This window comes from Solanum stenotomum, unplaced genomic scaffold (genome assembly GCF_019186545.1).
Source record: "Solanum stenotomum isolate F172 unplaced genomic scaffold, ASM1918654v1 scaffold14818, whole genome shotgun sequence".
Classification (NCBI taxonomy): Eukaryota; Viridiplantae; Streptophyta; class Magnoliopsida; order Solanales; family Solanaceae; genus Solanum; species Solanum stenotomum.
Window position 1 is genome coordinate 22,647 of NW_026023233.1, and position 17,750 is coordinate 40,396.

A 17,750-nucleotide genomic window follows, 5' to 3' on the forward strand; every position below is an offset into this window, starting at 1 on the left:
AAAACGAAAAGAGAGAAAAAAAAGAGAAAAAAATTTCAAGCTGTTGTCATCTCCTTCAATGGTGAAGCTCACGAAGGAGAAGAAAGAAAAACAAATTAAACAGTAAAATAAAATATTATTTAAATAGTTAATAAAAAATATTGCAAAAGAGAAGTTTAATTTTATTTTTTTTGGTTTTCACGCTCTTCAGGTGAGTGATATACACCTATAAAATATCGAAAAATGGTTCAATAATTTCACATTAAACTAGTTTAGGGGTGTATTAGGACCCCCACAAAGTTTGAGTGTCTTTTTCAAAAATAGGTCTTACTTTAATGGGGTAATTATGTATTTTCTCAAAAAAAAAATATTTAATTTTTGTCAACATAAAATATTTTGTTCACGTAAAGTATGGTGTGGCAATTTTTTTAAATTAAAGAGAGATTGTATTACACACACCATAATGAGGATATAATAAAATAGAGAGATATGTTTTTCAAACTAATAAATAATAATTTAGATATGAAAATTACACTCTCAATAATTTTGGTATGAAACTCAAAAAATTATATAATTTAAATGTATTTTTGATCATTAATTAGTCAACGGATTTCAAAATTCTGACAACATGTGGATGCATGTAATTATGCACTCTTTTAAAGAGACTAGATGATGCTCGCACGGCCCAACATTATAAAAGTTAAGCATTGTGACTTTTTTTTTCATTACCTCTGTTTAGATATTAAAATGATCGAAAAAATATAGTTTGAAACTTTTACAGCGAATGATAACCACTTCATAATATTTACAATTTATTGCTCTGTATAGATATTAAAATGACAGAAAAAATATAGTTTGAAACTTTTACAGCAAATGATAACCACTTCATAATATTTACAATTCATTGCTGCCATTGCCTAACAACTAGAAGATTCCTAGCTAACTAACTTTGTAACTGTCTAACTAACTTCTCTCCAGTTTCTGGGAGAGAAGAACTTCAAACAGAGAATTGGAGCAGTAAAAGTAGAAGAAGGAGAAGAAATTAGCCATGAAATTGCTACAATTGCATTGCGTAGAGCAGTTCATTTCTTCTCAGCTTTACAGGCTACTGATGGACATTGGCCTGCTGAAAATGCAGGTCCTCTTTTCTTTCTTCCACCTCTGGTAAGTTTTTTCATTTGGATTTGTAAAATTCTTTTGATAAAATGGATGGACTAAAGCCAAAATTGTTTCAGGTTATGTGTATGTATATCACTGGGCATCTTAATACTGTATTTCCAGCTGAATATCGGAAGGAAATTCTTCGGTATATATACTGTCACCAGGTATATGACTTAATGTCACAATGAATAACTAGTGCAAATAAATGCTCTGAATTACTGATGGCATTCTGTTTTATTCAGAATGAAGATGGTGGATGGGGTTTGCACATAGAAGGTCACAGTACTATGTTCTGTTCAGCTCTAAGTTACATATGCATGAGGATCCTTGGAGAAGGACCAGATGGTGGCAAAAACAATGCCTGTGCTAGAGCAAGGGAATGGATTCTTGATCATGGGAGTGTCACTGCAATTCCTTCATGGGGGAAAACTTGGCTCTCGGTATGATTAGTTACCTTAATAACTTTTTAGAAGACTGTATATTATAGTAGGATTTAAGTTGTATACACTGGTAGTGTACACAATAATTACACTATCAGTATGTATTAATCTGTTGGAGCAGGTGTTATGGTCCATCGTAATTCCCACATCGGTACTACAAGGTGATGATGCAGGATTTATATAGCCTTGAACTCTCCGGCACTAAGGTTGTAACGGTGGTATAAGAGCCAATCACCACCCTCCGTGTCCGCTGTGCCGTAAATGGCAACAGCGGTGCAACAGTGTTTGACCGGATCGTGGTGTTTATTATGGTCCTTTGGAAGTCCCAACCTCCCACCTCAATAGTGAAATAGTGGATTCAACCTTTAGGTTCTTATCATTGCACTTATTGTGGATGGTTAGTGGATTCAACCTTTAGGTTCTTATCACTGCACTTATTGTGGACAGTTAGTTGTGATCATTTAGGTGACCTGATTTTGCAAAAGCTATTTCTTACCTTTAGTAGTATAAGAGAAACTCGTTAAATTATTGCCATAATACATAAATATGCCCTCTAACTTGGCCTTCTTGTTGCTCATAATTTAACGAATTTCTCTTAAACTACTAAAGATTTAGTGCCTTCTTGTTGCTGATAAATCTTCCTTCTTGTCATTCAGATTCTTGGAGCTTTTGAGTGGTTAGGAACCAATCCAATGCCCCCGGAGTTTTGGATTCTTCCATCTTTTCTTCCTATGAATCCAGGTTGATCAATATTTGTTATTGCTTACACATACACATCCTAAAATTCTCAGTTCATTTTATTGTAGATATTAGTTTTAAGGATTTGCTATGCAATGTTTTCTGGTTGATGTCGTTCTCTATTGGTGTCCATATATTGATCTACCAAGTATTTTGACTCTTAATCTAAATGCAGCAAAAATGTGGTGTTACTGTCGAATGGTTTACATGCCAATGTCTTATCTCTATGGGAAGAGATTTGTTGGTCCAATCACACCTCTCATTTTGCAATTGAGGGTTGAGTTATATAGTCAACCATACGATCAAATTAACTGGAAAAGAGTACGCCATTTATGTGCAAAGGTATGACTATCAAGGGTCGTTTGATTATTGAGATTAGAAATAAATCTCAACATAATATTCAATATTATTTATCCCTCTATAAATTTGTCTACGGACCAAATGAGTCCTCGGTGTTCAAGTTAGTATAGATATCATACTATTTTGTACAAATGCTCAAACACAAACTTGTTNCCACCACCCTCCGTGTCCGCCATGCCATAAATGGCAACACCGGTGCAACAGTGTTCGACCAGATCGTGGTGTTTGTTATGGTCCTTTGGAAGTTCCAACCTCCCACCTCAATAGCGGAATAGTGGATTCACCTTTAGGTTCTTACCACTGCACTTATTGTGGATGGTTTGCGGATTCAACCTTTAGGTTCTTATCTGTCACTAATAAGGTAGGAAGAATAACTTGAATAACTTGTCTTATTACTCAACGAATACAATGGTATAAATACACAAGGAGACTAAGTTAACTATGGTAACTAGATAGCCAAATCCCTATAAATCAGCTATGCTAATATATACACAATCACTAATATATACACAATCATATACAAATCTGTAGTGATTCTGTAACACTCCCCCTCAAGCTGGAGAAGATATTGATCATGCCCAGCTTGTTACAAAGATAATCAACTCGAGTTCCAGTCAACGCTTTTGTGAACAATCAGCTAGTTGCTCTCCATAAAATAACAATCAACCTCAATATGTTTAGTTCTTTCATGATACACTGGATTTGAGAAAATATGAAGAGCAACTTGATTATCACACCAGAGTTTTGCTAGTGTATGATGCTTTAGACAAAGTTCCGTTAAAAGATGATGTATCCACATAATCTCACACGTAGACTGTGACATAGCTCTGTACTCAGATTCGGCGCTAGATCGAGATACAACACTTTGCTTCTTACTCCTCCATGAAACTAGGTTCCCTCCAACAAAGACACAATAACCTGTTGTCGATCTTCTATCAATCTTGGATCCGGCATAGTCAGCATCTGCAAAGCACTCAATACGAGTATGACTGTGATTGCTATACAATATACCAAGTCCAGGAGCTCCTTTTAAGTAACATAGAATTTGTTCCAAAGCTTCCCAATGTTTGATTGTAGGCACAAATATGAACTGGCTAACAACACTTACTGCAAAAGTAATATCTGGACGAGTCACAGTAAGATAGTTTAACTTCCCAACTAACCTTCTGTATTTTTCTGGATCATTAAAAGGATCACCATCATCTTTCAAAAGATTCACGTTGGGAACCATTGGAGTACTACAAGGTTTGGCTGCCAATTTTCCTGTGTCTCTAAGTAGGTCAAGAATATACTTTCTCTGAGACAAAAAAATTCCCCTCTTGCTTCTATTTACTTCTACTCCCAAAAAGTACTTCAACTGGCCTAAGTCTTTTGTATGAAACCTAGTATGTAGGAAAGACTTGAGGGAAGAGATGCCCACATAATCACTTCCTGTAATGACAATGTCATCAACATATACAACAAGGAGAATAATGCCAGTTGTCGATTGTCGGTAGAAGACAGAGTGATCATGTTTGCTCATTTTTAACCCAAAATCCTGAACTACCTCATTGAACTTACCAAACCTAGCTCGAGGACTTTGCTTCAAGCCATACAAAGACTTCTTCAAATGACAGACTTTCTCATACTCCCCCTGAGCAACAAAACCTGGTGGTTGCTCCATATACACTTCCTCTTGAAGATCACCATGTAGAAACGCTTTCTTGATATCCAACTGATGCAAAGGCCAATTCTCAGAAGCAGCTAGAGAAATGAACAAGCGAACAGAAGTGAGTTTGGCAATCGGAGAGAATGTGTCAGAATAATCTACTCCATATGTCTGAGCATACCCTTTAGCCACAAGTCTAGCCTTAAGTCTTGCTATGGAACCATCTGGATTAACTTTAACTGTGAAGACCCACTTGCATCCCACTGGTTTCTTTCCCTTAGGTAAATCCACCAAATCCCATGTGCGGTTCTCCTCTAAGGCATGTATTTCATCAAGCATTGCATTAGACCATTCGGGATGATTCAAAGCCTCCTTCACTGTTTTGGGTACAGAGACGGAGTCTAGAGAAACAATCAAAGATCTAGAAGTAGAGGATAAGCGATCATAGGAAACAAAATTAGCAATGGAATATGTAGATTTGCAGGCACGTGTACCTTTGCGAAGGGCAATAGGGAGATCAAGGTTTTCTGGAGGAGCAGACAGAGGAGGGTCAGATGATGAAGAAATAGGTTCATGACAAAAATCATTGGTCTCTCGCCTCCTAGAGTAAACTTGAACAAATGGTGGACTTGCTAGTGCAGATGGGGCAGGCACGGAAGGTACAACGGGTGAGTAATGATCCACAGAAGAATTGGGAGTTGGAGAAACAAAATCTGATTGTTTTGTCAAAACACTGGTGACTTGATACACTAACCACTCATCTTCCTCCTCTTGGCTTGTAGAACTGGGAGGTGCATAAAAGAATGGTGTAGTCTCTGAAAATACCACATCACTTGACACAAGATATTTCCCAAGTTGAGTAGAATAACATCGATACCCTTTTTGAAGGCGAGAATAGCCTAGAAAAACACACTTCAATGCCTTGGGATCTAACTCGGTAACAAATGGTCGAACATCTCGAACATAGCATGTGCTTCCAAATATCTTGGGTTCAACAGGAAATAGTGACTTATTTGGAAAAAGAACAGTGTAAGGCCAGTTACCAACAAGCACAGTAGATGGCATGCGATTAATCAAAAAATAAGTCGTGGAGACCGCATCTACCCAAAACTGTTAAGGAACCTTCATTTGGAACAAAAGTGCCCGAGCTGTCTCAAGTAGATGCCTATTCTTCCTCTCAACAACTCCATTTTGAGGGGGTGTATCAACACATGAAGACTGGTGGAGAATACCACGTTGTCTCATGTATGTCTGAAACAGTTCTGACATATATTCTTTGGCATTGTCGCTTCTTAAAATATGTACCGAAGCATTGAACTGAGTCTTAACTTCAGCGTAGAAGGCACAAAAGTGAGTAAACACTTCAGAACGACTCTTTATAAAATAAATCCAAGTCATCCGTGAGAAATCATCCACAAAAGTGACAAAATACTTATGCCCAGTTTTGGAGACGACAGGACACAGTCCCCAAACATCAGAATGAACTAACTCAAAAGCCGACTCAGCCCGTTTGTTAACCCTTGGACTTAATGAGCTGCGGTGATGTTTTGCAAATCGACAGGATTCACATTCCAATAAAGGAATATTATGGAACTGAGGACATAGCTTCTTTAACAGAGGTAGAGAAGGATGTCTCAATCGACAATGTGCTTCAAATAGAGACACGACACTAGAGCATGCAACAAACCGAGGCTCCCATTCATCAAGGATGTAGAGATCATCAACTACATGTCCTTTACCAATAACCTGATTTGTCTTAAGATCACGAAACAAACAATGATCGGGAAAGAGCGAAATATAACAATTAAGATCTCTAGTAACTTTGCTTACAGAAATCAAATTAAAAACCAACTTTGGTAGACTAAGTACAGACGACAGGGTAATAGAGGAGGTTGGCTTAATAGTCCCATATCCAACACTATTACAAGTTGATCCATCGGTTACAGTAACTGGAGATGGTGCTTTGTGTGATTGAAAGCTAGAAAAATTATTAGGATTACCTGTCATGTGATTTGTGGCACCTGAATCAATGACCCATTTATTTGAAGAGGTCATAAGACATGGTTTAGTTGACTCAGTAAAACATTAACTGAAGTGGATTCCTTCAATGATTTCTGATATTGAGAGAATTCAGAAAATTCTTCAGCGGAAACCAAAACCATTTTATCAGATATTGAACTAGAAGCAGTCATTCCCCAACTCACAATATCAAAATAAATTGATACAAAATTGTCCAAAGCTGGAATTATCCAAACCAAGTCTCTGTTGGACAGAAATAAAAATCCAATCCAGTGAATCTCTCGAACAAATCAAAGAATCAAGCAAATCGGAATCCAGTCAAACAAACTCAGAGAACTAACAAAAACCCAATAAGTCTCAAATTGTAACGAAGGAAGAAGACCCAAATAAGTCACAATTTGATCTGAACAGGGAGTCCACCAAAGATAGTTTCTAACACACGCAGCCTCCTAAATATTACTTCAGAAACATAGAAACAGAACGACATATAAGAAACTCAAACCTAACCAACAAAGAAACAACAGAATCTGGTCTGAAGATTTGTTTATTTTTTTTCAAAATAAATTTTCCCTTTCTTCAAACGTGGCTATATGATCTGAAACCACCACAAAGCAACCAAAAACTATCAAGGCGACCACCTCCAACAGTTAGGCAACTACTGGAAAAGTTGTCAATTTCCCGGTGGAGTTGCTGACCCAATACGGGCGAATCAGAAGCTTGGCTCTAATACTGTGAGAAATATATACGAAAAATATTATTGAATTGTGTATCTAAATAGTTACATTGAGACCCTATTTATAAACACTACATTGGAATCCTTTTCCAACTAGGATTCCTATTCTTATTCCTATTCCTATTCCTATTCCTATTTATATTCTAACTAGGAAATACTTATTTCTATTCTAACACTCCCCCTCAAGCTGGTGCATACAAATCATATGTACCTAGCTTGTTACAGATGTAATTAATAGGAGGACATGTGAGGGACTTGGTGAAGATATCTGCAAGCTGATCATTTGACTTCACAAATTTCGTAACAATATCTCCCAAGAGTATCTTTTCTCTGACAAAGTGACAGTCAATCTCAATGTGCTTAGTCCTTTCATGAAACACTGGATTTGATGCGATATGAAGAGCCACTTGATTATCACACACAAGTTCCATCTGATCAACTTTGCCAAATTTTAGTTCTCCCAACAACTGTTTGATCCAAACTAGCTCACAAGTTGCTATCGCCATTGCTCGATATTCTGATTCTGCACTAGATCGAGCAACCACATTCTGTTTCTTACTCTTCCACGACACCAAATTACCTCCTACTAAAACACAATATTCGGATGTCGAACATCTGTCAGAGGGTGATCCTGCCCAATCAGCGTCTGTATATCCAATGATATGCTCATGGCCTTGATCCTCAAAGAGTAGTCCTTTACCGGGAGCTGACTTTATATATCGCAGAATACGAACAACTGCTTCCCAATGACTATCACAAGGGGAAGTCATAAACTGACTTACAACACTCACAGGAAAAGAGATGTCAGGTCTAGGCACTGTGAGATAATTCAACTTTCCAACAAGCCGTCTATACCTTTCAGGATTACTAAGTGGCTCCCCCTGTCCTGGAAGGAGTTTAACATTCGGATCCATAGGAGTGTCAACAGGTCTACATCCCATCATTCCTGTCTCCTCAAGAATGTCTAAGGCATACTTGCGTTGAGAAATAACAATACCTGATCTAGACTGAGCAACCTCAATACCTAGAAAATACTTCAATCTGCCAAGGTCTTTAGTTTGGAAGTGCTTAAAGAGATGTTGCTTCAAATCGGTGATACCATCTTGATCATTACCGGTGATAACAATATCATCAACGTAAACAACCAAATAGATACATCGACTTGGTGCAGAATGCCGATAAAACACAGAGTGATCAGCTCCACTACGAGTCATGCCAAACTCCTGAATTACTGTGCTGAACTTCCCGAACCAAGCTCGAGGAGACTGTTTTAGACCATAGAGTGACCTGCGCAATCGACATACAAGGCTACTAGACTCCCCCTGAGCAACAAAACCAGGTGGTTGCTCCATATAGACTTCTTCCTCAAGATCACCATGCAGAAAAGCATTCTTAATGTCCAACTGATGAAGAGGCCAATGACGAACGGCAGCCATAGATAGAAAAAGACGAACAGATGCAATTTTAGCCACAGGAGCGAAAGTGTCACTATAATCTAGCCCAAATATCTGAGTATACCCTTTGGCAACAAGGCGAGCCTTAAGTCGATCAACTTGACCGTCTGGACCAATTTTAACTGCATAAACCCAACGACAACCAACAGTAGATTTACCTGCAGGAAGGGAGACAAGCTCCCAAGTACCACTCTTATGTAAAGCAGACATCTCATCAACCATAGCCTGCCTCCATCCAGAATGAGAAAGTGCTTCACCTGTAGTCTTAGGAATGGAAATAGAGGACAAAGACGACACAAATGCATAATGGGGTGATGATAGACGATGATAACTTAAGAAGGTATAATGTGGGTTAGTATTTCGAGTGGATCGTATACCTTTTTGAAGTGCAAGCGGTTGGCTAGGAGGAGGCAAGTCCGCAGTAGGAGCAGTGTCCGGCGCATGACATGAATCATCTGGGACTAGGGTTGGACGTGGACGGCGATGATAAGTTAGTAGTGGTGGCACTACAACTGGAGATGTAGAAGTAACCGTAGATTCCTCAAAGGTTGGCACAGGTAAAACCTAAGGTATGGGTAAGACCATAGAGACATCAGGATGATCAGAAGATGTATAGTAAGGCTGAGACTCAAAAAACGTAACATCAGCGGACATAAGGTATCGATGAAGATCATGTGAATAACAACGATACCCTTTTAGGACTCGAGAGTAACCAAGAAAGACACATTTGAGGGCACGAGGAGCTAATTTATCTCTTCCTGGGATAAGTTATGAACAAAGCATGTGCTCCTAAAGACACGAGGAGGGATAGGATAGAGATGTGACTGAGGAAACAGTATGGAATGGGGAACCTGATTCTGAATAAAAGAAGAGGACATTTTATTTATCAAATAACAAGACGTAAGAACTGCATCTCCCTAAAAACGCAGTGGAACATTGGATTAAAGGAGAAGAGTACGAGTGGTCTCAATAAGATGCCGATTTTTTCTTTCAGCTACACCGTTTTGTTGAGGGGTGTATGGACAAGTAGTCTGGTGAATAATGCCTTGGTGAGTCATAAACTCCTGAAATTGGGAGGATAAGTATTCTAAGGCATTATCACTACGAAAAGTACGAATAGAAACACCAAACTGATTTTGTATTTCAGAAAAGAAACTTTTGAAAATAGAAAATAACTTAGAACGATCTTTCATTAAGAAAATCCAAGTACATTTTGAATAATCATCAATGAAACTAACAAAATAACGAAATCCTAAGGTGGAACTGACTCTACTAGGACCCCAAATATCAAAATGAACTAATGAAAAAATTGACTCTGAACGACCCTCAGTACTACAAGAAAACGTAGCACGAGTGTGTTTCTCAAGTTGACACGACTCACAATCTAATGTGGATAAACTAGACAAACTAGGCACCATCTTTTGCAGTTTGGATAGACTCGAATGTCTCAAACGTTTGTGAATTAGATCTGGGGAATCTGTAACGGAGCATGCTGCTAAGGAATTTGAAGAGGTAAGACAGTAAAGGCCTTGTGATTCATGTCCTATTCCAATCATCTGTCCCGTACTGCGGTCCTGCATGAGAAAAAAATCATCGAAAAAAGTTATGCTATAATGTAGGGCTTTCGTCAAACGACTAACAGATGCTAGATTAAAAGGAGAACCAGGGACATAAAGAACAGAGTCTAGGGTGACAGAAGATAGGGGTTTGGCTTTTCCAACCCCTTTTGGTTTTGTTTGGATCCCATTGGCTAAAGTAATAGCTGGAAGAGATTGTGAATAAACAATATCGGATAAAAGTGATTTATTACCAAAGATATGATCAGAAGCCCTAGAGTCCATGACCCATGTTCCAAGAGTACTAGATTATGACACACAAGCAAAAGAATTACCCGCAACAGAGACATCAGGTTGTGCAACTGAAACTACTTGTGGAGACGTTTGCTTATTTGCACGATACTGAAGGAACTCATCATATTCTGTCTGAGCAATATGAGCATTATTAGATGGTTGATTAGGTTGAGCACCATATGCTACTGGGGGAGATGTCTGTTTACTTGCGCGATTTCGAAGGAACTCATTATATTCCTTTAGAACAATAGTATCATAACTGGGTGGTGGACCATGCAAAATATAACATATATCACGAGTGTGTCCAGGCTTATGACAATGACTACACTTGGATCGAGGTTTCCCAAAACGCCCTCCCCCTCGCCGATTCTCCATAGATTGATATGTACGCTTTTCAAAGGTTTGAGATGCGAGAATAGATGAGTCAACAATGGGTGATGAAACTACCTTGTGACTGGGAGGTGCTGCAAGACGAAGGAGACGAGAGAATAATTCATCGATTATAGAAACTGTAGGGCTAGCTAAAATCTGATCACGTACAGAATCATGATCAGGAGAAAGTCCAGCAAGAGTAAGAACTAGAAACAATGTTTGTCTGTGTTCTTGTTGTTTTTCCACATTCGTAGTAACTGGCATCAATGTGTCAAATTCCTCCATGACTGCCTGTACCTGTCCCAAGTAAGTAGACATATCGGATTCTTGTTTCTTTAAGTTGGTCAATCGAGATATCACATCATAGAATCGAGATATGTCATTAGTGTATAAGCACAAGCCTTTTCCCAAACTGTATAACACGTCTGGAATGGGCGAAACAAGGGCATCAACTTGGAATCAATAGAACGCCATAGGACACTACATAATTGAGCATCTACTTTCTCCCATTGTGCTTTGGCTTTTGTATCTTCCTCACTAGTCTTTGCCTTTACATCTACCTCATAAGCCTTGTTCGTTAAGTGATCTTGGACACCTTGACCCTTGCACCACAGCTCAACCGAGGAAGCCCAAGATAAATAGTTTGAACTTCCCAATAAAAGTTCAGAAGTGATTATAGGGCTAGAACTTCCAATCCCCATATTTTTGGAACCAAAAACATCACACCCAAAAGACATTATGCTAAATTTGTCTTGGAAACAATGAAAAAAAACTTGATTATTGAGATCTGATTGTCGAAAAATTCAAATCTCGAAGAAAAATTGCCGGAAACTGCCTGGAAATAGCCGGAACCCTAATTCCGGCGATCGGATCTGGTCAAAAACAGTATGGGCCTGGTCGGAATGGCTGGACGATCCCAACTGTCAAAAAAAAAATCTCAAAAAATATGATCAGAAAAGCCCTCACGCGCCGGCGCGTGAGACAGATCTCGCCGGAAATTACCACCTCCGATCGGTGCGTGAGAGTGCGTGGGGTGATGTTTTCCAGTGGTTTTGGCTGGGGTTTGGTCGCGGGGGCTTTTCGAGCCTCATGGTGGTGTTGGTTTTCGCACAACACCCACAGAAAGAAAAAAGAATAACAAAAACAGACCCAACAGTCACCGGAAATTGACGTAGACATACGGTCACTTGTTTGTTCTCACCAATGCTCTGATACCATGTGAGAAATATATACGAAAAATATTATTGAATTGTGTATCTAAATAGTTACATTGAGACCCTATTTATAGACACTACATTGGAATCCTTTCCAACTAGGATTCCTATTCTTATTTCTATTCCTATTCCTATTTCTATTCTAAGTAGGAAATACCTATTTCTATTCTAACAGATACCATGTCACTAATAAGGTAGGAAGAATAACTTGAATAACTTGTCTTATTACTCAACGAATAAATGGTATAAATACACAAAGAGACAAAGTTAACTATGGTAACTAGATAGCCAAATCCCTATAAATCAGTTATGCTAATATATACACAATCATATACAAATCTGTAGTGATTCTGTAACATTATCACTGCACTTATTGTGGACAGTCAGTTGTGATCATTTAGCTGACCTGATTTTGCAAAAGCTCTTTCTTATCTTTAGTAGTATAAGAGAAACTTGTTAAATTATTGGCATACTACATAAATATGCCCTCTAACTTGTCCTTCTTGTTGCTGATAATTTAACGAGTTTCTCTTATACTACTAAAGATTTAGTGCCTTCTTGTTGCTGATAAATCTTCCTTCTTGTCATTCAGATTCTTGGAGCTTTTGAGTGGTTAGGAACCAATCCAATGCCCCCGGAGTTTTGGATTCTTCCATCTTTTCTTCCTATGAATCCAGGTTGATCAATATTTGTTATTGCTTACACATACACATTTTAAAATTCTCAGTTCATTTTATTGTAGATATTAGTTTTAAGGATTTGCTATGCAATGTTTTCTGGTTGATGTCGTTCTCTATTGGTGTCCATATATTGATCTACCAAGTATTTTGACTCTTAATCTAAATGCAGCAAAAATGTGGTGTTACTGTCGAATGGTTTACATGCCAATGTCTTATCTCTATGGGAAGAGATTTGTTGGTCCAATCACACCTCTCATTTTGCAATTGAGGGTTGAGTTATATAGTCAACCATACGATGAAATTAACTGGAAAAGAGTACGCCATTTATGTGCAAAGGTATGACTATCAAGGGTCGTTTGATTATTGAGATTAGAAATAAATCTCAACATAATATTCAATATTATTTATCCCTCTATAAATTTGTCTACGGACCAAATGAGTCCTCGGTGTTCAAGTTAGTATAGATATCATACTATTTTGTACAAATGCTCAAACACAAACTTGTTGCGCTAGGAGGATCTCTATTACCCTCATCCATGGGTTCAAGATTTGATGTGGGACAGTCTCAACATATGTACCGAGACTCTATTGACTCGTTGGCCTTTCAACAAGCTGAGAAATAAAGCTCTTGCAGTTACCATGAAACATATACATTATGAAGACGAGAATAGCCGATACATCACCATTGGATGTATTAATAAAGTATGACAACTTATTCATTTTGGACAAATTACAAAATACCTGCATTTTCTTAACGACTTCAATCCTCTGACACTTCTGTAACACATGGATGGTGTAGGTATTGTGTATGCTTGCTTGTTGGGTTGAGGATCCAAATGGCAGTTATTTCAAAAAACATCTTGCTCGGATTCCAGATTATTTATGGGTAGCTGAAGATGGAATGAAAATGCAGGTTGGTATATATGAATTATCTTTTGTAATTAAGGAAATCATACTATTTCACAAACCACAATGAGTTAAGAAATAGCATCTGGTTTACACTTAAACACGCGTTTGTAAAATAAAAAATTAGCCCCTTTTCCTATTCTGAAATGATGCAAACAATTCTTACTGAAATAGGTGAGTATTTGTTGTTGAATTGCAGAGTTTCGGTAGTCAAGCATGGGATACTAGTTTTACTATTCAAGCATTATTGGCCTGCGAGATGAATGATGAGATATTAGATACTCTGAGAAAAGGACATGACTTCATAAAAACATCGCAGGTTGGATGTTTAAATCATGAGCATAACAACTCTTTCAAAATGTGGACCTTATTAATGTAAGTGACTTTGTTGCTAGGTGAAGGACAATCCTTCTGGTGATTTTAAAGGGATGTATCGGCATATCTCAAAAGGATCGTGGACTTTTTCAGATCAAGATCATGGATGGCAAGTATCTGATTCCACTGCCGAAGCATTAAAGGTAACTATCTATTCAATAAAATAAGATTCCAACTTCTTGTAATTACTGAAAAGTAGCAAGATGATAATGCTAGTAGATTGCCTGATATCTTCTTAATTTTGTTTCTCTAGTGCTGCCTTTTCTTCTCTACAATGCCTTCAGATTTAGTTGGTGAGGCAATCGAACCTGCACGACTGTATGACTCAGTGGATGTTATTCTTACCTTCCAGGTAAAAACTGATTAATGTGTCCTAAAATCACTAGTTATTCAATCTGAAGTTGTCTGCTGCTTGTACGAAAATTCCAAGAGAAACCTATATCTTACCTCGAGTAGTCCGATACATGGCTACCTATGTTACAGATTCATATTTTCTGAATTTAGTCACTCATCATTTGGCACATTTCTAGCAATATTGAGATCCATTTAAATAAAATTGCAGAGCAAAAATGGGGGTTTAGCAGCTTGGGAGCCTGCAGGTGCCTCACAGTATTTAGAGGTAAGTAAAATAATTGTTTTAGTTTGAGATTCACAATATAGGAATTTTATCTATCTGCTTCATTTCAAGGTTGTTAACAGCATTCAACTTCTTCTATAGTCATCCAGAACCTGAATATGTAACTTTCTTTTTCTGTTATATTCACTGACAGTTGCTCAATACTACTGAACTTTTTGCGGACATTGTCATTGAGCATGAGTAAGATTCTGTCAAAACCCTATTTATAGACACTATAATACAATCCCTTACCAAGTAGGAGACTATAAACTATTCCTATTCTAACAACAGCTTCACACTGATTACATGTTAATCCAGGTATGTTGAGTGCACTGGCGCATCAATCCAAGCACTAGTTCTGTTTAAAAAGCTATACCCTGGACACCGGACCACAGAGATTGACAATTTCATTGATAATGCTGTTAAATATCTTAATGATGTACAGAAGCCTGATGGTTCATGGTATATAATATTTTTCTTGCGAGTCCTTCAACTTTCTGCTCTACCGATACATATGACACGATTAATCATGTCAACAGGTATGGTTCCTGGGGTGTGTGCTTTACATATGCTTCCTGGTTTGCTCTTGGAGGGCTTGCTGCAGCAGGCAAGAGTTACAGCAACTCTGCAGCTGTTCGTAAAGGCGTTGAATTTCTGTTACGAAGTCAAAGGTCTGATGGTGGTTGGGGAGAAAGCTACCATTCTTGTCCTGACAAGGTAACGTAAAAGCTATGTAAAACAACAATAACTACACCTACATCTTAATTTGTGCATTGCTAAGGTCGTATATATGATATGTTGCTTAGAATGCCACTTGGTGTGTGTCGGATCCTCCAAAAGTTGTGCATTTTTGGACGATCCAACATGGTTGCAACAACGTTTTTGGAGAGTCCCAACAACATAGGTTATATGTACTCTGGACATGCATCTTACTCCAGTTGGAACCATTTCATTCCAATACTGAATATTTTGAGTCAAGTTTTCTATTGGCACGCATATTTACCGCTAAAGAAGAGTACAAAGATGACTGGAAAATATAACCGTGACTTAGCTTTGTATTTGATCAAACAGGTATATAGAGAGCTTGAAACAGAACACTCAAATCTTGTACAAACTGCATGGGCATTGATGGGATTGATTCACTCTGGCCAGGTGAATTCATTGTTACTATTAGTAAAAGCATAATACATAAACAGACACTCAAACTTGGTCTTAGCTGACAAGTAAGCACTACAACTTTGAGAGTGCACATCTAGGCATTTCAATCGTTTCCATTACGTGAGTTAAACACTTCAACTTCACAAAATGATCATCTAGACATAACACACCTTCAAAATTTATGTGCCACATCAGCATAGGGTGTCCACGAGACACAATGAAGAGAGTTGGAGTGTTTTGTTTCCAGTTGAGGTGTCTAGATGTGCACTTTCAAAGTTGGAGTGCTTACTTACCAGCTAAAGCTAAGTTTGAATGTCTGTTAATGCTATTATGCCATTAGTAAATGCTGTAATTTATTCCACAATCATAGCAAAACTTTTTTCTAAAAGAGTTCTTTACCAACTTTCCTACTTGGACAGTTTGATAGAGATCCAAGACCCCTCCACCGTGCGGCAAGGCTGTTGATTAATTCTCAGATGGAAGATGGTGACTTCCCACAACAGGTAATTACTCTATAAATGACAAGGTAGACAAAGGAGAAGATTCTTCGACCGTTTAAAAGAACAAGTTTTTGCGTATTGGAACGAAATAGACTAGAGTTAAACGAAGCGAACATAGATGATTCATATAGTTGACTCAAACAATCTGGTCATATTTGATGTTTGACATTGATTAATGGAGAAAAGCTCAAATATTCCATCAAACTTTTAGTGAAGAGTGGCACGAATGTGGACTTTTTGTCACGGTGATGACATAAATAAGCCCAACTATTAACATATGGCATGACTGAGCCATTTCTGAAAGTTTGATGACATGCTTGAACTTTTTTCCTTGATTAGTTACTATACATGCCCTTTCTAAAAGAAGAGAGATTGCTAAAATCAGTTTTATCAAAATATTCCTTTTATCTGACTGTGTTTCACTTCATAAATATATGCAGGAAATAACTGGAGTTGTCATGAAGAATTGCATGTTGCACTATGCAGCATATAGAAATATATTTCCATTGTGGGGTTTGGCTGAATACCGCAAAAATGTCCTAGTACCATTGAAAAACAACTAAATATATATTAGCTGACTATGTGTATTAATTTATGTTGGAAATTAGTTTAAAAAACGAGTTCGCAAGATTTATGCGCCAATAAAAGTTGAGATATACAACAACAACAATATATCAGTATAGTTCTAGAAATGAGTTTGGAGGAGGATATATGCCGACCTTCTCTTTATATATTTAGCTGTTATATAGAGGTTGTTTTGATCAACAGATCCTTGACTTAAGTTGATACATATATGTCTACAATAACAACATATCTAGTGAAATCTACATGAAGTATCTAGGGAGGATAGAGTATACATAGTCTTTATAACTACCTCGTAGAGATAGAGAGACTATTCCAGATAGACACTTGACTCAAAAGAAAAAAAAGAATTTGAAGCATGGTTATTAGAAAATAAGATGGAAAAATGCATAAACAATAGATAGTAATAAACACTGAAGGACAAATAAACTATGTGATTACTAAATAATATTAGTATAAAGGAGAAACAAAAGAGGAGGTTAGCCCTCTGCCTCCTCACACATGAAGTGCGATATCAGTTCACTACATACTAGCCTTCTATCATAATCATCGTCTGCCATACCTTCTCATATAGAGTAATATCCTCAATAAGTTGAGGTTGTGATGTGTCCCTTCTAATCACCTCTCACTCATATTTTTCTTCGGCCTACCTCTACCGTTTTGTAACTTCTATTATAGCAAAATTTGGAAAGATTTTGTCCGCAATGAAAAATGTGAAATTTCCTAAAATTGAGACACTTTTTTGACGTTTACAGTCTACAGCCATAGCTAGTAGAAAGTTTGTGGTAGGCACAGTTATCTAAAAGTCAAGTTATATTGGTTTATAATTGGCCACCTAGGATATTTTAGGTTGTGTTTACCTAACTATATTGTTAGTATTTAAGAAAATGGACTTTGGGCTCACAACTAAGCTTATCTCAAGTGAAAATTTTCTAAGATTATATGATGATATGAATAAACGATAA

General features: G+C 37.6%; 1 protein-coding gene across 1 annotated transcript; it reads left to right on the forward strand.

Annotated features, from left to right (window-relative positions):
- The first annotated feature begins 992 nt into the window (after positions 1–992).
- Positions 993–17,423, forward strand: LOC125850184 (beta-amyrin synthase-like). Its single transcript, XM_049530064.1, has 17 exons — positions 993–1,143; positions 1,215–1,304; positions 1,383–1,580; positions 2,237–2,321; positions 2,494–2,660; positions 13,162–13,350; positions 13,448–13,561; positions 13,754–13,873; positions 13,950–14,072; positions 14,183–14,281; positions 14,492–14,548; positions 14,700–14,746; positions 14,864–15,007; positions 15,085–15,262; positions 15,617–15,697; positions 16,123–16,206; positions 16,644–17,423. Exons 2-17 carry the CDS (start codon positions 1,218–1,220, stop codon positions 16,764–16,766), a joined length of 1,896 nt encoding a protein of 631 aa, XP_049386021.1. The 5' UTR covers positions 993–1,143; positions 1,215–1,217; the 3' UTR covers positions 16,767–17,423.
- The last annotated feature ends 327 nt before the right edge of the window (positions 17,424–17,750 follow it).

Coding starts and splice junctions, on each gene's coding strand:
- LOC125850184 (XM_049530064.1), top strand. CDS start 1,218: ATGTGTATGTATATCACTGGGCATCTTAATACTGTATTTCCAGCTGAA. Junction 2,661..13,161: donor TACGCCATTTATGTGCAAAG/GTATGACTATCA, acceptor TTGTTGCGCTAG/GAGGATCTCTATTACCCTCA. Junction 14,747..14,863: donor GACATTGTCATTGAGCATGA/GTAAGATTCTGT, acceptor ATGTTAATCCAG/GTATGTTGAGTGCACTGGCG.